Source organism: Eulemur rufifrons, chromosome 16, assembly GCF_041146395.1.
Source record: "Eulemur rufifrons isolate Redbay chromosome 16, OSU_ERuf_1, whole genome shotgun sequence".
NCBI lineage: Eukaryota > Metazoa > Chordata > Mammalia > Primates > Lemuridae > Eulemur > Eulemur rufifrons.
Window position 1 is genome coordinate 6,094,360 of NC_090998.1, and position 19,824 is coordinate 6,114,183.

The 19,824-nt window shown below is 49.2% G+C and overlaps 1 protein-coding gene across 1 annotated transcript in view; it reads right to left on the reverse strand.

The window, feature by feature from the left end:
* Positions 1–9,855: 9,855 nt before the first annotated feature.
* The window catches only part of ANO2 (anoctamin 2), a 346,649-nt gene continuing 336,680 nt past the window's right edge, over positions 9,856–19,824 (reverse strand). The window contains exons 22-23 of the mRNA XM_069489336.1: positions 12,595–12,700; positions 9,856–10,658 (exon numbers count right to left, since the gene is read on the reverse strand). Coding sequence (XP_069345437.1) covers positions 10,389–10,658; positions 12,595–12,700 — 376 coding nt within the window. The 3' untranslated portion in view covers positions 9,856–10,388. The remainder of the gene's footprint in view (positions 10,659–12,594; positions 12,701–19,824) is intronic.

Here is a 19,824-nt window from a genome sequence, read left to right on the forward strand (position 1 = left end):
ACCCTCAGTGGGAGATGGCAGACACTTTGTCAGAAACCCAAGTCGCTTTTTCTCAGTTGCCCTCTCTCTGAAGGTCCCGTGGCATTTTCTGCCTCAGTTAATGCTGGAATGTAACTACATCAGTGTGCCACCTCTAACAAGTGGCCATATGTCTAGACTCCCTCTCTGATTCTAGATATGTCACGACACGAAGGAGAAATCAGTCAAAGATCAGTGGAAACACCCATTTTCTTCTGAGAGGCTTTCAGTCTTGATGATGACGCATTTCAATCCAGAAGTCGACCCTCTCCCACAATGACTCTCTTTGGTCAACATTTGTAAGGAACCACTCAAGGAAACCACAAAAACCATGAAAAATTAGTTTAGATTAATGCATTTTCTGAAAATCATGGCCCAGTGACTGAAACTTATACTTGGGCATCACTTGATATGTTTTTAATGGAGTCAGTGCACTGTTTTTAAAAAACCACTACATACTTATTCGACGTCAGAGCAAGACATTTGTTTTAAAACCCAAGGCATGTTAACCAAAGTGGGGGGAAAAAGGCAATAATTATTTGGTGGATCCTGGGCAGTGGCACTGCATTTGAGGTCTTCCTCAATAGTTTACTCATCTGGAAACCCAGTCCTGAAGTGGAGTTTAGCAAACACAGTGATGTCAAGAATACTAACCAGGCAGTGTCACGGCCTCTGCAGACATTATTCCAGCTCACAAACACTGCATTTCCTGGCACACATGCCACCCTCTGGGAATGGCCCCACCTGGAAGTTAGGTTTATTCTTGACCACAATAAACCAATGGATCTTATACTGGCCATAAACTTCTTTTAGTTAGTGATGATCATGTCCATCTTCTCAGATATGTATGTGTTGATTATAATACCACTCCCTGATATTGGTCTACAGCACCGTGACTTACCAAAAACCTGAGAAGGAGGCAGGAAAGGGATTTCCATGGTCCAGATGGGAAAAGCAGCCAGAGAAGTTATGGAGTTTGCCTCAAAGGGAAAGCATGGACTAGATCCCAAGTCCAGCTCCACGGTGGAGTACCTTTTCTGCTAGGGGACACTTCCTCATCACCAGATGAGAGACTGTCCCCACACTTACCTACACAGAGACAGCTTTAGAAGTGCACCTTTCCCTTTTCCCCAACAAGAGGTCAGGAGCACAGATTTGGAGAGAGGCAGAGTGAGATTGGACTTTCGGGTCTGCCATACTCACTTTGATCTCGAGCAGAAGCAGAGCTTCTCTGGGCCTCCGTTTCCTCGCCTGTGTTAGAAGCCTCTGCCCTCACCCCACACACCATCTCTGCCCAGTCAGATGAGAGGCTCTAGGTTCGGTGGGGGCTAACATAGGAGGTTTTCTTTTATGTACATGTGGGGAAAATATACTGCCCTGAGTGCAGGGAGAGTGGGAGCTTCTATAGCTTGAGAGAGGCAACCCCTTAGAATCATCGCTGGGAAGGAACTAGGCTAATCCTTCAGGGCACTCTGAGACCCAGCTGATCAGCCTCTATGTGTCCCAGCATAGAAGGGGAGTCTAGACTGGTAAACCCTGCTCCATACAAAGATTCGGGGGTTCCTAGGGAAGACTTGGATTTGGTACTGGATGTGGTGAGGCCAAGAGCCCTCCAGGGCCCAGCCTTTCTGGGACAGTTGGGTGATAATCTTGGAGCCTTGCGGGTCATGACTTTGTTGTGAAGAGAAATCTGCTCCACAAGGGCATCGATGGGGAGTGGGCAAAGCGCTCCAATAGTGCCCCATAGAGCCTTCACCAAACGGGACTGAATATGGTCTTGGTGTTTCTTGGGAAGGGGTCTCTAACAGCCTCCTTTTAGTGATGTAAGCCCTGGAGAATTTAGATAAATCACTGGTGGGTGGCCTCAAGAGGGAAACGTAGATGACCTCGTGGTCTACCTTCATTGAAAACTATGTAGGCATGCAAGTGATTACCTGGGAAAGAGGGACGTGCAATCCAAGTCGATGGTGTGGATCACACTGGGCAAGTGTAAAACGAAGAATAAAAACTCTTCACAGGAGCTCGTGAAGATTGAACAAGGCGATAAACACATAGTTCTGTGCACAGAAAGTGGCCCTAGTAAGTGCTCCACAGTGGTGATTGTCATGGCTGTCATTACCCCTGTCCACTGGCATTTCCCCAAGGGCCTCCAGGGGAGCACCCAGGCTGGAGTCTGGACCCAGAGTGGAAGCTCTTGCAACTGTGTGACTTGGGTGGGTTACTTAACCTCTTCTACCCTCAGTTCAGTGACTATTAACACAGGCTTACTAATGGCAGGTAAATTGCAGAGAAGCTCGGTAGAGTTTCAGATTCAAGGCCCCTTTCACGGGTGCCCAGTGCTACAAGGATATGTGGATAGTGGAGGAGAACCAACTTTCAAAATAGATGTTAAATTCTTTCAAATCTTAGAGCTTATACAGGAGAAAAACTTGATAGAGGTTTCCCCAAATTTGACAATATCCTTAAGATTCACATGAAATTAGCAACAATAATGAGTTGTGGAGCCGAAAGAAACTTTTCTAAGTTTATATTTTCTATCAGAAATACAAAGCAAATGTTGATCAAACTTGCCAAAGACTGAATTACCCTCTCTTCTCCTTATTGAAAACATCGTTATGGAAAGGAATCAAAATGCATGTAGCCAAAGACGTAGAGGGGAAGATATTAAAATAGTATAAAGGTGTGTGTCATTTAGTAAAAAATGAAGTTATCTGTGCTTTGTGATGTTTGTGATATTAGCCTAAAATTTGCATTTTGTTATGATTTCTATTTTCACACTAAACATATTCACCTTTGTGCCTAATTTTATTTGATAATTGTGGCGGCTTTTTCTTATAGAGATTTCCTAAAATTTCAGGAATTTCTGTTCCCACAAAACCAGGATGGGCCCATGTGAGTAATGCTACCTACTTCTGACATACCGTATATGGAAAAGTGCTTACATGCGCTGCCCATGTACACAGAGAGGCGCTTCAGAGGGAAGTGGAGAAGGCAGATAAAGTTTGGAAGGAGACCAGGGCTGCAGAGGAGACAGATAAAATCAAGGCGAGGAAAAAACAGTCAAAAGAGACAGGTGGATATAGCGAAGCCTGCAGCAGGCAGTTAAGAAAACCAGGTTTGCAGCTGACAGGGCGGGGACGAGAGAAGTTTCCCAGCCAGTAGGAAAGGGATGGGGAGGCCTTTGTTAGGGGCCTCATCTGTTTCCCGACGAGCAGCCTCACTCAGGCCAAGCAGATGTGGTTCTTGATAGAATTTGACACATACTCTCTGAAGAATTAGATTCAGGCCAGCCAGAGCCCATCGTGCCGGGAGAAAACCAGGAGCAGGTTGCGACGTGGGCTCCATGTCAAGAGACGGCCTCCTTCCCTTAGGGCCCGCCGCTCCACGCCCCTGATTGAGGACGACATCTTGGCTCGGACACCTCGGTCCTCCGCGCGTCTCTCCGACAGGCCGACAGGAAGCAGGGAAAGGTGGGCAATAGAACACGAGGAGTCCTGAACTCACATGTAGAGCTGCCTTTCCGAGTTCCCATCTGGCGCTTGCCTCGCCGTCCTTTCCGGAGGTGACGCTGCGGGAGCCGTGGGGAGGGCAGAAGGTAAGGAGGTCCCACCCCAGGCGGACGCGGTTGCCGGGGAGAATGGCTCCGGCCTGGTTCTGCCGGGATCCGTCCCTGGGGTCACTGCCATGTGCTGCTGTGGAAGAGAACAGGGAGCAGGAGGACAGGGGCAGGAGACCAGCCAGATGTGCAAAGAGGGCTGCCTTCTGCGGAAACATCTGCTTACCCAGGGCTGAGCCTGAGGGCGGGTCCCGCTCTCTGGCGCCCCCTGCTGCAGCAGAGCAGATCCGACGCTGCCGTGGGTCGGGCCGCGTGGAAATCGGGGGCAAGGCTTACCTCGGCCCCTTTGGGTTAGGGGATCTGGGGCACAGATTCCCAGGTCTGGGTTGCGGAAGATGAGTAGAATGGTGATGTGGAAGGTACGACTGAGTCATGGGCAATGATCTGTACTCTTCACCTTTGCCATGCTGTCGGGAACCTATAGACTTAATTGTACCTGTCGCAACAGGAGAGGATGTTCGAGCTTACCCAGTCCAGCCTTTTGATTGACTAGCCAAGGAATATGCCTCGGAAAACACACACTGCAGGTAAAGGTAAGAGCATTGTAGACGCAGGATGCGCAGGAGAGCAGGGCTGTGGGTTAGGGGAACCCACCACCTTTCTTCTGGGCAACCCACGAAAGCCTCGTGTGACGGAGGGCCTGGCTTCCGCTTGCATAATTCATTGGAGGTTATGGACAGACTGATTCAAGGGGAGGGACGAGGAAAAGAGTAACGTGGTATTCCGGGAAGAGCACGCTCCTGAGGTACAGGGGAAGGGGACGAGGACGTAAAATGTTGAGAAAGAGGATGGTGAGCTGGAGGTTAAAAACTGGAGAGCTGATGTAAAATATCAGTGTTTTTCTGAAGTAACCAAAACGTTTGGACTGGACGTGCCGGAATCCATCCCTGTCCTGGAAGAACACTTTCCAGAGATGAAAAAGAAGTGACTCTGCAGACTGAATGTGACCATCACATTTTAGGCACATTAGAGGAAAGAAACTCACATTGAGACACATCCCAGTGAAAATTTTTAATTTATTTTGAAGAATAAATTTCAAAATCGTACAAGCACCAATAGCAAGAGGAAAAAAAAAACCTTACAAACGCATATCAGCCAGGCTTATTCCAAAGGCTCCTCCTCTGAAACCCTGGAAGGGCACAGATTAATGGCCGTAGCCACAGAGGTTTGTTGTGGGTTTTTTTTTTTTTTTTTTTGAGACAGAGTCTCACTTTTTTTGCCTGGGCTAGATTGCTGTGGCATCAGCCTAGCTCACAGCAACCTCGACTCCTGGGCTAAAGCAATCCTCCTGCCTCAGCCTCCCGAGTAGCTGGGACTACAGGCATGCGCCACCATGCCCGGCTAATTTTTTCTACATATTTTTAGTTGTCCCGATAATTTCTTTCTATTTTTTTAGTAGAGACGGGGTCTCGCTCTTGCTCAGGCTGGTCTCGAACTTCTGACCTCCAGCGATCCTCCCGCCTCGGCCTCCCAGCATGCTAGGATTACAGGCGTGAGCCACCGCGCCCGGCCTGCCACAGAGTTTTGAAAGGAAGGATGGTGACCTGAGAATGGTAAGTCCAGCCCAGTCATCATTCTGACATAAAGGCAGTTCTGGAAATGCAAATGCTCGGAGAATATACCAGCCAAATACTCCGTGTCTTAGGTCAAGTTCCCTGGAAAGCAGATTCAGGATCAAAGGCCTGAACAGGATAAGTTGCCATGGAGAACTCAGCCAGCCCCATGGGGAGCTCTGGGCTGCAGCAGCCCTTAGAGTTAAGTGAGCCCGAATCAAGGCAGGGTGGGCCGTAGCCCCCTGCAGGGATGGGTCACAGGATGTGGCTGCCCAGAGCACTCCCGTGCTCCCTTCCACTTAAGGCAATTCCACAGGGACTCAGCCGTGACCGTCGGCAGCTGGGGCAATGAGCCACCTACATCCTGAAGGAACTTTGATGGCACCTTTAGCACCACCTTGTTAAGTTTTTTTTTTTTTTTTTTTAAACTCGAAGGTGTGCTCTGGCCGACTAAGGGATGAATATGACAATATAAGAAGACTGAAGAGTTTTCCTAATTCATGTTCAACACCAAACCCTGTGTGCTTGTATATTTCAAAGAGGCCACGGGCAGAGATTGGTCCCTCAGTTTCCGCATCTCATTCTTGTCCTTGCTCCCGGAAATGCCTTCCACAGCCTAGTGGAATCTCCTACCATTTATGACCACTCAGAAGGCCGACTGTACATTCCCTTTCTATTTTCCTTAACGATGGCTAATGTATTTACCAGGTTAGAATATTGTGCTGGAGGAGCAGCAAAACAAATGACTTCTATTTCTCTTACGGAAAAGCAAAATTAGGTATAGAAAAATCATGGCCATCTTATTGGGCAGGAATTCAGTGACGCTTTTCTGCGTCTTGTAAGCCTTCTTGAGAATAGCGATTCCTTCGTACACGGATTTATAGGAGACTGTGCCGATCTGGAAGATCTGCGAAGGGGGCACGTGAGGGAAAGTCTCGCCTCTTATCTCACACTCTTCTTTTTGAGAGCAGGAAGAAAAAAGAGCACAGGAAGAAAATACCCTCGAGATTATGTAGTTAAACCAACCATCAAGTGGATTCTATGTATTTTTGTTCTTCGGAAGGGAAGATGGACGACCACTCCGTGGCAGGTGCTGTGTGGCCACTAAGCCTTCGTGATAACTTCCGCCTCAGGCCCGTGGGTGTTTTTCTATCAACTGAGTGTGAAAGTGAGTGTGCGCGGAGGGTCCCGACTGTCCGTGGAAATCCATGAATAGAAAAAACACTGATTCTAAATTATCTCCTAGAGGTAAAATTTCAGGTCATTTGAACATTTTAATTGACATTTTACTTTTTTGCATTTTCTAAATCTTCTTCGATGGGTACGTATCACTTTTATGATTACACAAAATAAATGCTCTTGCAAATCAATGTATGTGCTTGTATATATACCATAGGAACACAAATGAACTCAAAATAAACCAATATATTAAACTATTTATTTCCATACTAGAAATAGGCTTGTGTGCTAGAATAATGCCAGGCGGGAGGGCAGTCTGTGGGACCATCTCCAGGAAAACAGTGTCAGAATTGAATTGAATTAGAGGACCCCCAGCTGGTGTCTGCTGCGGAGTTGACTGGTTGTTGGTGCAGAGAGAGAATACGCACACACAGAGGTCAAAAAGCCTTGTGAGTCGACTGCTGTGGTGTGAAAGCAGAGGAAAGACAGTATGTGTTTTCCACTCACGGTCAGATTAGACCTTCCTTCCTCATGCCGTCTGGACCACACCAGGTGGCTCAGTCTGACCTGGTCCAGAGGGTGTATGCTTTGGCCACACAAGCTTGCACACCTGATCAGTTAGCAGGATGGGGTGGGGGCGGGGCAGGATTAGAACAAAGCCAAAGGCCCATGTACATGATGGAAATGAAATGGAGCCTCTGTCCCCACTACCGATCACACTTACTTTGCTCTTTTTCTTTTTTCCATGGCACTGATCACCGTCCAGTACTGTGTAGTTTATTCCCACTATTTATCTGTCTCTCTGACCCTCCCACAGAGCATAAGCTCCTGAGGGCATGAGTTTTGTTTTGTTGGGTGACATGCCAAGTGCCTAGCAGAGAGCCGGACACATCAGAGGGGCTCGGTATGTACTTCCAAATGAATGAATCTGTATTTATTGGGATGAAAGGATTGATGAGATACATGAAGTGAAAAAAAATTACAAGACAGCATATATAACATGCTTGTAATTAAAAAAACAAATGTGTGTGTGGGAACCAGAGTCCGGAAGACACAGTAATTGTCAATGTTGATTATAGATTTGGGGGTTATGGGTTACTTTATTTTTTCATTGTTATTTGGACTGTCTGAATCTTTCTTGGTGTATAAGTTTAACTTTTATGATCATATAAAAATGTTTCTTAAGACAGAAAAATGGCCAACAAACATATGAAAAAATGCTCAACATCTCTAATCATCAGGGAAATGCAAATCAAAACCACAATGAGATATCACTTAACTCCAGTGAGAATGGCCTTTATCAAAAAGTCCCATAACAATAAATATTGGCGTGGATACAAAGAGACAGGAACACTCATACACTGCTGGTGGGACTGCAAACTAGTGCAACCTCTGTGGAAAGCAATATGGAGATACCTTAAACAGATACAAGTAGACCTATCATTTGATCCAGAAATCCCATTATTGGGCATCTACCCAAAAGAACAAAAGACATTCTATTACAAAGACATCTGCACCCAAATGTTTACAGCAGCACAATTCACAATTACAAAGACGTGGAAACAACCCAAGTACCCATCAATACATGAGTGTATTAATAAAATGTGGTATATGTATACCATGGAGTACTACTCAGCTATAAGAAATAATGAGGATATAGCATCTCTTATATTTTCCTGGATAGAGCTGGAACCCATTCTACTAAGTGAAGTATCCCAAGAATGGAAAAATAAGCACCACATGTACTCACCATCAAACTAGTTTCACTGATCATCACCTAAGAGCACATTCAGGAATAATATTAATTGGGTGTCGGGCAGATATGGGGGGAGGGGATGGGTGTATACATACATAATGAGTGCGATGCGCACTGTCTAGGGATGGACACGCTTGAAGCTCTAACTCAGGGGGCTGGGGGGGCAAGGGCAATATACATAACCTAAACTTTTATACCCCCATAATATGCTGAAATTAAAAAAAAGAAGAAAAAATGTTTCTTTTAATTTAAAACAGACAAAGAAGGGGACAGGCATGCCTGTAATCCCAGCATTCTAAGAGGCTGAGGCAGGAGGATCGCTTGAGCCCAGGGATTCGAGGCTGCCATGAGATATGATGGCACCACTGCACTCCAGCTTGGGCAACAGAGCAAGACCCTGTCTCTAAGAAACAAACAAACAAAAAGACAAAGAAAAAGAGATGGGTTCCTGAACCAGCCATGAGCAGCCAATGGGCTTGGGCTAGGGCATGGCTCTGTTGGTGCCAAGGTGGTCCATCTAGTGGAGGGGGCAGCCTTTGACTCTGGACTGTCACTGCTTCCTGGAAACATCAAGGCCACCCACACTGGTAGAGTTCCTGGGGATACCCTCCTTTCAGTGGGCCTGGAATCTCCATGTCATGATGCTCTTTGGTGAAATCTCACTCCCACTGGTCACCTCACTCTCCCCAAATGAGGTGAAGCCCGTTGTAAGACAATGCAGTGTTTTTATGCTGCTGTAGTTTGAATCTAGGCTTAAATGGTAAGTTCCAATATTGAGATGTGTTGTAATTAAAATTGACTGTAGGATCATGTGTACATGAGCGGCCTGGAACATGACTGCCTGCTGCTCTCACCAAGATCTGCGTCTGTGCCCTATTATCCCCATAAAAGAAGGGGCCACTTTCCAGAGCAAGGGTTTGCAGTCAGAGCCACACTGCATGTGCCCAGTCAGAAACCAGAAACTATGGCGGTCAGCAGCGGTGAGCAGACCAGCACATACAGGCCCTCACATTACCAGGTGTGCTGAAATGTCAGAACAAGGACTCTCACTGCTCCTCTGGAGTCTGACTCCCCACACCCCACCCCTTCACAGCTCCTATTCAGGCAGTAAGTTGGACTCAGTCAGACTGACCTGCAAGGAACTGGTAACAGGTCTGGATGAAGTGACCATGCCATGGGTTTCTGGGCAGTAGGTGGGGTGGACGTGTGTGAACAGCAAGGATGAGTGATGTATGGCCTTTGCTTCCAACTATACACGAAAATATTCTCACCATAGAGCTCTGGGAAGGTGCTACCAATTGATTATTTAGTATTGCAAGATGTGACCTCTTCACCATCTTGGGTGTGTCATCAATTTGTATGTAAAATAGTAGCACTTCACCTCCTGTGCCCTCACACTTCCTGTCTACTTGTCCTATCTTATATTTCCCCATCACATGTATCACTGTCTAAAATACTACACATGCATTAGCTCACTGTCCTCAGAATGCAAGCTCCACAAGGCAGGGACTTTGTCTGTTTCATCCTCGGCTCGATCTCCAGTCTGAGTACAATGGCTGGTGTATAGTCGGAGCTCAAAAGATATTTGAAAGAGAAGGAAGGAAAGAGAAAAAGAGAGAAGGAAGGAAGGAAAGATGGAAGGAGGGAAGAGAGGGACAAACCATCAAAGACAAGAGATGCATCTTTATAAAGAATGTTTCCATTTATTTTATTATTTTAAATCTGAACTTGCATAAAATAATGGTTAATTGCATTTAGCTCCGAGCGTCCGTGTGCTATGGACTAGAGACAAGGCCAGGTCTGGACCTTCGCTCCTCACCATCGGGTCCAGTGGCCGCAGCAATCAGCCCTGTAACTTAGTTTGCACCGGTGGAGGCTGTGACAACCCTGCCGCAAGTGACTCAGGTTCCCTCTTGGTGTCAGCAGGAGGGGATGGTGACCCAGACTGCACTTCTCTCACAGCCTGAGGTTGTCGGAGAAGACGGTGGAGCACGAGAGGGAACAGAGGAAGGCTCCTGGTGTCTGGGAACTCTGGGGTGGAGAGACCCCAGTGGGGTTCCAATCCCCCAGAAGGATTTAGCTTAAAAGAGGACCTAAAGGAAACTTAAGCAGGTTTCAGAGCAGCAGCATGTTCTCTTCCTTCCTACCCTTGTGCTGTCTCTCTTTCTCTCTCTCTCTCTCTCTCTGCTTTCGCACATGCTCCCTTTCCACTCCAGCAGGCCCAGGCAGACGGGCGGCACACCCCGTGGTTAGGAAGCGGCGCTGCTCACACGTTGGTGTGCTGGGAACCCGAGGACACCGCGCTGCCCGGCTGGCTGCGGCCTGAGGGCGCCCAGCTGGGGGCCCGGCTCCTGGCGTGCTCGCTCATGCCTGGGCTCCTCCGGGCCGGCCCGTCTGTCTGCTTGAGCTTCTCGTGCTCCTCCTTCAGGAAGAAGTCCACCAACAGGCTCTTCTCTTTCTTGATCTGGTCGCTGATGTCCGTGGGGATATCTGGGATCATCCAGTCCACGAGGACGCTCAGGAACATCACGAGGTTCTGCCGAAAGCAAGGGACAGTGAGAAGGGGCTGCGCGGGGAGGCCTGGCCTGGCGGTGCTGGCCCCCGAGCAGAGCGCCTGTGTTAACTGTGGCTCTGCGACTTACCAGCCGGGTGACCTCGACCAGTCAGCATACCTGTACCTCGGTGTCCTCATTCATAAAATGTAGGAGGAACAGCGCCACCGCCCGAGTGGCTGTGAGGACTGCATGGTTAAAGCATGTAAAACGTCCGCGGCAGTGCCCGGCACAGAGCGAGGCTCCGGCAGTGCCAGCTGCTCTTCCACAGGACTGCAGTGCCCCCACCTCAGAGTGTGCCCTGTGTCCTGTCCTGCTTCTCGGCCTCTAAGCCTCCAGGCTCTCCCTGCTCCAGAGCCTCCTGGGAAGTGGCCATGAAGCCCAGTGTCCTCTCCTGGGCTGTCCCTGTGCCCTTGCTCCTCTCTTCCCTCCACCGGGCTCCCTCTGTGGCCTTTTGCACGGACGTCTGGCCCCTGCCAAGCCCACCCGCAGCTCACATGCATGTGCACAGCTCTCAGTCACTGCGGCCACCGCAGCTCACCTGGCCTGGGGGACCCGCACCCGGCCCCTCCATCAGTCCGGCCCCTTGTGCACACTTGCAACGGGCTCCGTTCCTTTTGAGCCGTGTCCTTCCCAGTGCACACAGGTAGGCGGACTCCCTTTTCCTGGGAGCACTTTCTCTTTGAGGAGATGAGTATGTGACAAGAGTGCCTGGCACGGCCCAGTGAATGCAGCTGTTTGTAGGATCTGGTTCTCATTCGTTTCCCCAAGCCACCCTGCACCCGTCTTTACCCTGCACACCCCGCCACAGTGATATTCCTCTCTAGGTGCCAGTAACACGCTCATGTGCCTTCTCCCCTCTGGGATCCTGAGGACAGTGAGTGCTCCTGGGGACTCAGGGGAAGACTTCAGGGACCGACTGCTGCTTCCAGAGGCTCTGGCACCTCAGGGTGCTGCACCTAGGTGCTTGGGAGCTGCGTCATCCAGTCATACACTCTCCCCCTGAGCCCACTCCTCATGGGTGAGTGACATGTGACTCGTGACATGGGAAAGTGAGGCGGCTCGTGTGGGTGGGGCAGCAGGGGGTGTCTGCCGAAGCTCTCAAACGTATCTCCTCATCTCTCCAGGGGGAGAATGGCTGTCCCCTCAGGTGAAAGACTAGCCGATGGGCTTCTGCACTTCCTGGGCTGGGGTCGGGGGCAGGATACGTTAGAGCCCTCCAGAGATCCGCCTTCAGGGAGTACAAAGGCCTGAGGGAGCCGAAGAGAAAAGGATCTGGGCTTATGCTCCGGGCCCTGCTTGAAGCCCGCCAGGCCCCAGAGTGGGAACCGGGGGCCCTGGAGCTCGGAGAATCTCAGCGATGCAACTGGAGCCCTGGCTATTGTCCGAGATAGGAATCACCGGGCTCGAGTTTGCTATTCATTCAGGGATGGCTCGATGGCTCTGGGGGCCCTTCCCACCAGATGTCTCCGTGCTAACAGCACTAACAAAGGAGGGAGCCGAGAGCGCAGGAAGAAAGGCTCAGAACTCGAGCCCTTTCTTTGCTGCAGAGATGAGACTGGGCTGCTTGTTGGCGTCGGGGCCGAGACTCTGGTTTCAATCGCTCTTCCCACTTTCCTTTCTTCATCTTAGGTTTGAAAGGGAATCTACCTCCACCGGCAACTTACTCCACATCTGTCTCGTAACCTTACTCTCTGTTTTATTCTCTTTCTGCAAACTCCATCCATTAAAGGAAGCCCTCCTGAGAGTCCTCCTGCCTCACTCGGGAAGGGAGCACTCACTCGTGCCTGCCACCCTCGAAGGCCCCGTGTGTCACAGAGTACCAGGGAAACCTGGAGGCGGGAGCATGCAGGGAGTCACGACAGTCACCTCCGCTGCAGCCTGGATTCTGACAGGCTGTTCCCTGTCTGAACAGCTCACCTGGAAGATGATGACGAAAGCCAGACGGGCGGACAGGACGGACCAGTACTGTTTGGAAAACTCATACGGGTTCGGGGCCCATGGTGGCTCTCGGTAGTCCTTAAACCTGCCCAAGGAGAAATGCGGTGTTAAGATTGGGAGGAGGTGGAAAACGGGGTGGTAATTCTCTGGGTGACACCTCAAGGGCTGGGGCATCAGGGGAGCCCTTGGCTCTGACCTGGAAAATAGGGGCAGTGGGAGGAATCCATGGCCCAAGCAGCAAATGTCTGTGGAATAAAAGGACTAAACTCCAAAAAGGCCAACGTCAGCCTAGAAACGTCTTTTTCCTATTCTCCACAACATCCTCCAAAGCTTCCTCTGCTGGCAGGATTCTATGCCCAGAGCAGCCCAGGGATCACGACAGTAGCCCAGGCCAGTGGTCCAAGTTGGCTCCCAGCAGCCTGTGGGCTCTTAGAGAGCAGCGGGGACCCCCAGACACCTCCCGCAGCACTCTGCTGCCCGGGGGCTCTGTGAAGACGCAGGCAGCAGCTGGCAATCCTGGGCTTCTCCTCTGGGCTTCAGGACCGTGGCCACCAGGGGTGCTGGCCTTGCGGCCTGGCTACATGCCTGCACCAAAGGAAGGCTGGTCCAGACCGAGCTGGACACCGGTGAATTCAGAGTGGGAGAGTTGGTAATATTCATAGGCAGCCAAGGTTCTGTTTTGCTAACCATCTTCCTGATCTGTCCGTGTGATTTAAAAAGCAAAGGGTCAACACCTGCCATGGGCTCCTGCCTATTTCTCAGACCTATGGAGAAGCCCTGAGTTTCCCTCACTCTTGCCTTTTCACCCCCATTCCAGAATTCATGTTAAAACTAGCTCCTATTCTCAGACTCACATTTTTTCTAAGCCTGGAAAAATGACAAGGGCTGAGATCAGAGCTATGACCCCTCATGCAATGGTTTTTTTTCCTGGAATTCAACAAATCTTTGATACTCAGTAAAAGCAAAATGAGTCCTGGGCTGCAGGAAGAAGTGAGTGGTGTCAGGCCACCAAGCAGTGTGTGTGGCTGCTGAGGAAGGCAGGGACCCTGCCTGGGGAGAACATGCAGTATGTGTCAATCCCTGAGCAGAGGGCTTTTCTGGAAGGTTTTGCATTTAGTTTTCACATCAATGTCTGCAAGCAGGCATCATCACCCCGGGTAACACTGGAGGAACGCGAGGCTCACAGCCGTAAGAGATGGAGTAAAGGTGAGAAGGCGAGTCTGGCCTGGAACCCCAGGGCACCTCGTCAAGAGCTGCAGTTTGGGGGATTCAGACTTGGGTGCTCTTCAGTCCCTCCCCCTGCTCTGAATGACCCAGCTGCTTTAAAAGCTCCATGTGAAAGCATGGTGGCTGCCAGTTGTCTAAGGGGAGATGGGAGAAGAAAAAGAAAACGAGGAAGAGGAGAAGAAATGCACACACAAAGACAGACGAGGCACAGCCACAGAGTCGGTGACAGAGGGAGACAATCTGAGAAGTGGACACAAAGCACTCGACTAGGTTTTGGCGAGTGGCCAGGAGCTGCCCCCTCCCCGCCCAGCTCCCCTCTCCCAACAGCTGATCACAGCTGTCTCGAGCTGGGTTTGACATCCGGATGAAAAGGCAGCGCTAACTGCAGCCCAGCACAGCAGCCCGGGAGTCACCGTAGCTACCCGTGGCTGAGGACAGAAACGCGGCCAGCGCCAGGCTCTCCCTGCCGACCGGAGAGAGGGAGAGTGTGGCCAAATACATAGGGACGTCTTGGGGTGGGGAAAAACCCAGACTCACCTGTCCTCCTGTTGCCCCTAGAAAGGACCCCATGGCAGAGGCAGGTCACCCCACTCCTCCCAAGACCTCCAGAGGAGGGTGCCCCCCCACATGTGTACATGCACACACAGACATGCACACGGTCCTCACCATGACATGCACACACACATGCACACGGTCCTCACCATGACATGCACACACACACACACACACACACGCACACGCACATGTTCCTCACCATGACATGCACACACACACATGCACACGGTCCTCACCATGACATGCACACACACACACGCACACGGTCCTCACCATGACATGCACACACACACACGCACATGCTCCTCACCATGACATGCACACACACACACACACGCACACGCACATGTTCCTCACCATGACATGCACACACACACATGCACACGGTCCTCACCAGGACATGCGCTCACACGCACACACACACACACACACACGCTCCTCACCATGACATGCACACACACACACACACACACACACACGCTCCTCACCACGACATGCACACACACACACACGCACACGCACACGCTCCTCACCATGACATGCACACACACACAGACACAGGCACACGCACACGCACACGCTCCTCACCATGGGGAAATCCTTCCCCAGGTTCCTCCCATCCCTCCTGCTGCAGTGCAAGTCCATGTCTCATTCTCTAGCTCCGTCTAGGAGGGAACAGCTGCTCGCTGACCTTGGCATGAAAGCCACTGCTCACCCCTCTTTTTTCCAGTCTGAAAAGAATCCATAAATAATCTAATTCTGGTTCCACCTCTGCTACTAACTCACCACAGCTTTTGGAAATGTCACTTTGCCCTCCCTGAGCGTCCAAAACATGTTTTGAATCTAACAGGCACATCTATCTAATAGGAGATCTGGGGAAAGATTAACACAGAGATCCGTCCAGAAAACTCCACTTGAAAACGCGTCTACGCAGACAGGCGAAGAGCAGCTCTGTTAGGAACTTAAGGGCAAGCTGAGCCACAGAAAAGAACAACGAGCAATTTAATGAATTATGCATCTGTTCACATTTCTCTTTCCAAAGCTAACTTTTAAAAACTATGACTTACAGTGAGAAATATATTTTATATGGATGCACATATAAATATATATTATTGAAATAAAGAGTACACAAAACATACTTATCCTTTCTGTGTGCAATGCACTGATATTTTTCTATTCTATTCTTTTCCATTCTATCCTATCCTACCCCTTCCTATTCTTTAAAATGCTGATCATGACCCACTAAAGTGATTTTATAATTCACTAATGAACCATAATTCACTAATGAACCAGTTTGAAAAACACTGATTCCAGTAAGCCTCTGCTACCAGGCAAATGATTGGTTGTTTACAACCCAATGTAAGTTTAGATTTCTTAATTGTTTTTCAATTTCACCTTAAGAAGTCAGGCTTGCCAAATGTTTTTGCTAAGTAACTAAGACACTAAGTAAAGAGATAAATTGCTTTAAGAACACAAATGTTCATAAAAGAGAGAGTGGCAGATGGACTTAATCATTCCCACCACTGTGATAACGGTGTGTTTTGTTCCTAAGCCCAGAGCTTAGCACTGACACAAGTTTGTGTGTTAGAGTCAGCAGGGGAGGGTTTGAATGCCACCTCCACCACTGTAGTTCTGTCCTCCCGCAAGTTACCGAATCTTCCGATGCCCAGTGTCCTCATCTACAAAACAGGCCAGAACTTTCCATCTCACAGAGTGGTTCTGAAGCTGTGGCGTCAACACAAAGGACTCAGCACACTACCTGGCACATCAGAGGAACCCAATACATAGGAGCTATTCTTTCTCATTTTACTGAGGGTTACTTGTGAAATACACTTCCTCTGTTAAGAGAGGGCAGAGCGCATAGACCACTGCTTCCAGTTCCTCCTGGCTTTCCAGGAGGATGTTTGCGCACTCAAGCACTAAATGCTCCAGGTTTTCCATGATACTGATGCAGATCAAAGAGTCAGCCGATGACACAACTGCATGGGGCTTCTCTCGGGACCCATGTTTAGGTAACCAGCGTGACATGGGCAAGCTGCAGGCTGCTGGGTGGAGGCCCTGCAACCTGGGCAGTAGAACTTCTGGCCCATTTCTGGGCTCCACATCAGGCCTGCTCCCCTGGCTCGGGGAGCCTGGGACCCCCAAAGTCCCACTGAGTGGTCACAGCACTGGGTGCAGCCGCATACAGGTTGGCTTCCTGCATCTGCTGGCTGTGGCTCCCAGAGGGAAGCAGGGATTTAGCCTCAGGGATACCATTTTAGGGGCATTCCTAGATGTCACCCTCACCCCTCTGGTCCTTCTTCATTTTCCTTGAGGTTTAACATTAATTTTGAGAGTTCCCCTGAGTCTTCTAATAAGGAGAGACTTTCAATAATGAGACAACTAGAATGTCTAAAAACCAAGTCTGCACTTGGAGGGGCTGTGCTGCTTACTAACTGCCCAGAGTAAGTTCACATTTCTGAACCTCGGCGTCATGAACCATAAAGTGGAACTGCCAAAACGTGTAACCCAGTGCAAAGAACGTAAAGGACCCTCAACCAGGAATAGATGAATAGGTGTGTGCGTGTGTGTGCGTGTGTGTGTCTGTACATTGAATGTTAAAGGAAGATATAGTAAGAATTAAACAAGATGATACATGTGAATGTGATTTCTGGAGGCTTCCACAGAAAATTAACACAATGGTTTCTTCCAAGAGTAAATGGCTGGAGGTTGGGGCCAAGAGGAGAGACATTTCTTTTCCTTTTATATCCATATGCAGCACGTGTCTGTGAAATCACTGTTATAATAAAGAAGTTCATGATTTAAAAGAAGAATGTAATTAATGGCAATATTCAGTTGATCCAAGTACATTTTTATACTAAGCTTTCAAACAAAATTACAAAATTTCAAACAAAGTGTTAACTTGGACAGACTCATATAACAAAAGAAACTGGTATAAAAATCAAAATTATATTTTAGCTTTAAAATTATATTAATATTTTATCTAGATTGTTCTAACTTTGCAAAAAATTACATTGAGTATAAATTCAACTCAGTGTGATAAATAAGGTTCCCATTAACTCAGAATGTATTTCATTATTATAAAACAAACCCATGAAACAATACCTTAAAATACAAGCTCAGACTATGTTAACAAACAGACAAATGTCTGGAAAAGATTCCCATGTAAGTGCCACGTGTTCCGTAGGGAAGATGCCTAGGGCTGGGCAGGGGTTGGGTGGAGGCGGAACAGAGCTGGAGTGGTTACCTGGCACGTCTAAACTTTGTGTCAGAATAGACTAATATTTTACGTGTGTCATTAAATATGTATGAATTTTTTAAAAAGCAGAAAAGAACCTTTGAAGATTCTTTATTCCAAATCTCCCATTTTTACAGATAGGGAAACCGAGGTCTAGAGAGGGAAGAGAGAAACTCCTGGCTCAGATGTCCCCATCCTGTCCTCACTTTCAAGGTGACCAGTGCTGGTGACATCTGCCACAACTCATCACAAAACAAAATCACTGTGGGCTAAAGCAACCCACTGAGGGATTGGTCATCAACTATCGGTAGTGGCTTTTTGATGAGCTTTTGTTATACAGTGAATCAGTTATGAAATGTATTTTTTAACTCCAAACAGTGGCATATAAAAAAATCTTTTTTAAATAGCCCTAGTATAAATTAATGTCATATTAATGTGAACACAATCACATACAATATTTTCATACCATCTGAGCTCTTAAAGCTGCCTTCTGAAACTGGCCTTTCACAAAGGAAAGCAGTACCGGCAGCAATCAGGAACTAATGAGGACCATGTCAAGGCAGCGGCTGACAAAGATCAGAAGAACAATACCCGGAAAAGCCACTCTGCCTCTGGTTTCAGCAGGGAGCAGACAGGAGCAGCCAGGGCTGGAAGGGAGCTCACCTCTTCAGACTCTGCCCAGGACGTGGGTGTGGACGCTCGCGACCTGCAGGGAAAGCTGGTGGGAGCCAGGCACGGATGCCGCTCTGGATGCTCAGCACCGCCAGCCAGACCCCACCCAGCCACGCCCAGGCAGCTCCTCCAGCTCTGGGACCAGACCCTCCGCTCCCTTCCAGCTGGGCCAGGAGGCCAAGCCCGCATCCGTCCTCCAGGATGCGGTGGCCCCTCGACCCTGTCAAATGGCCGCTAATCATGCCGGCAGATTGACGTCACGGGGCTGGCTGTCTGTGGAGCGGCCGTGCCGGGGCAGTCACATTGCCGAGGCAAACGCTGCTCCAGAAATGCTGGGAACGCGTCTCAAACGGGCAGCCGGAGACTTGCCCTAACTTTCACTGCTATTTTTAAGATACCTCTATCCCTGGCCAGGCTGGGTTGGAGCCCGAGACCTCAGTTTTATTTGACCACATTTATCTCCAGAGGTCACTGAAAGCTAAGAATAAGAAGGGTCATTGAGTTCCCAACGCTATTTGCCAGAAAACCAGGGCAAACTTCGTTTCCCACCATGGAAGCAGTTTTAAACCCTGGCTCTGCGGCTAGCTTAAGAGTTATCTCTGTTTCTCACAATATTTCTCCATCACTGTCCCTCCTCCTCGTTTTCTTCCTCCTCTTCCTCCTCCTCTTCCTTCTCCTTCTCCCCCCACCCATCCCGCTCCCTCTCGTATCTCAGGTGTCTTAGCTCCTGGCTTAGAAAGACACCCGCGGGCGTGATGCCTTCACCTTCCGAATCTCCAAAGAACGGACCCAGACAAGCTGGCACAGCATGCAGTGGCAGGACCCACACAAGGTGGAGATTTCCATCCACAGCCTTATCGATCCAGAGACTGTAGCCCCCAAAACACACCTCTTCGATGTACTATGTCTAGATCACAGGCAGACCCTACCCTCCAGACACCTGCCTGCACTTCAGACGAGGGCACGTCTTTATCGTAAAAGTAACCCTCAGTGAAACCCAACGTTCTTCACGCTGTAGTCAGAGCTTGGTGTCGTCACCGTCCTCCATGAGCCCCTCAGTGGTACCCTGTTGCCCTAAGAGAGACCCCACATACCTCAGCAGACCAGCTGCTCTCCCTGACCTGGCCTTCATTTTTCCTTCCAGGCTCTTCTCCATGGCTTATCCCTCTCACCCCAGCCCATCTCCCTGGCTACAGCATTCTCCCTGGACCTCTGTCACCACCTGACACCCCAGCCTGCTGCCACACTGCCCACCACCCTCCCCACCCCTGCTTACCAGCCACGCCGGTGTGGCCATATGAACAAGGAGTTTTAACGAGATGATCTCTATGGCCACGCTTGCGTTGTTCATCCTTCAGGCTTCGTCTCCCTTGAAACTTTCCCTGAGCACTGACGTCTGGATTGGCTAGGTGCAGGGCCTCCTTTCTCAGGGCTCCTGTGGCAGTTACCCTACTGTAAATTATTCGAGCTATAGTATAATTGCTTGTTTACTTACTCATCTGCTCCATTTAGGCCAT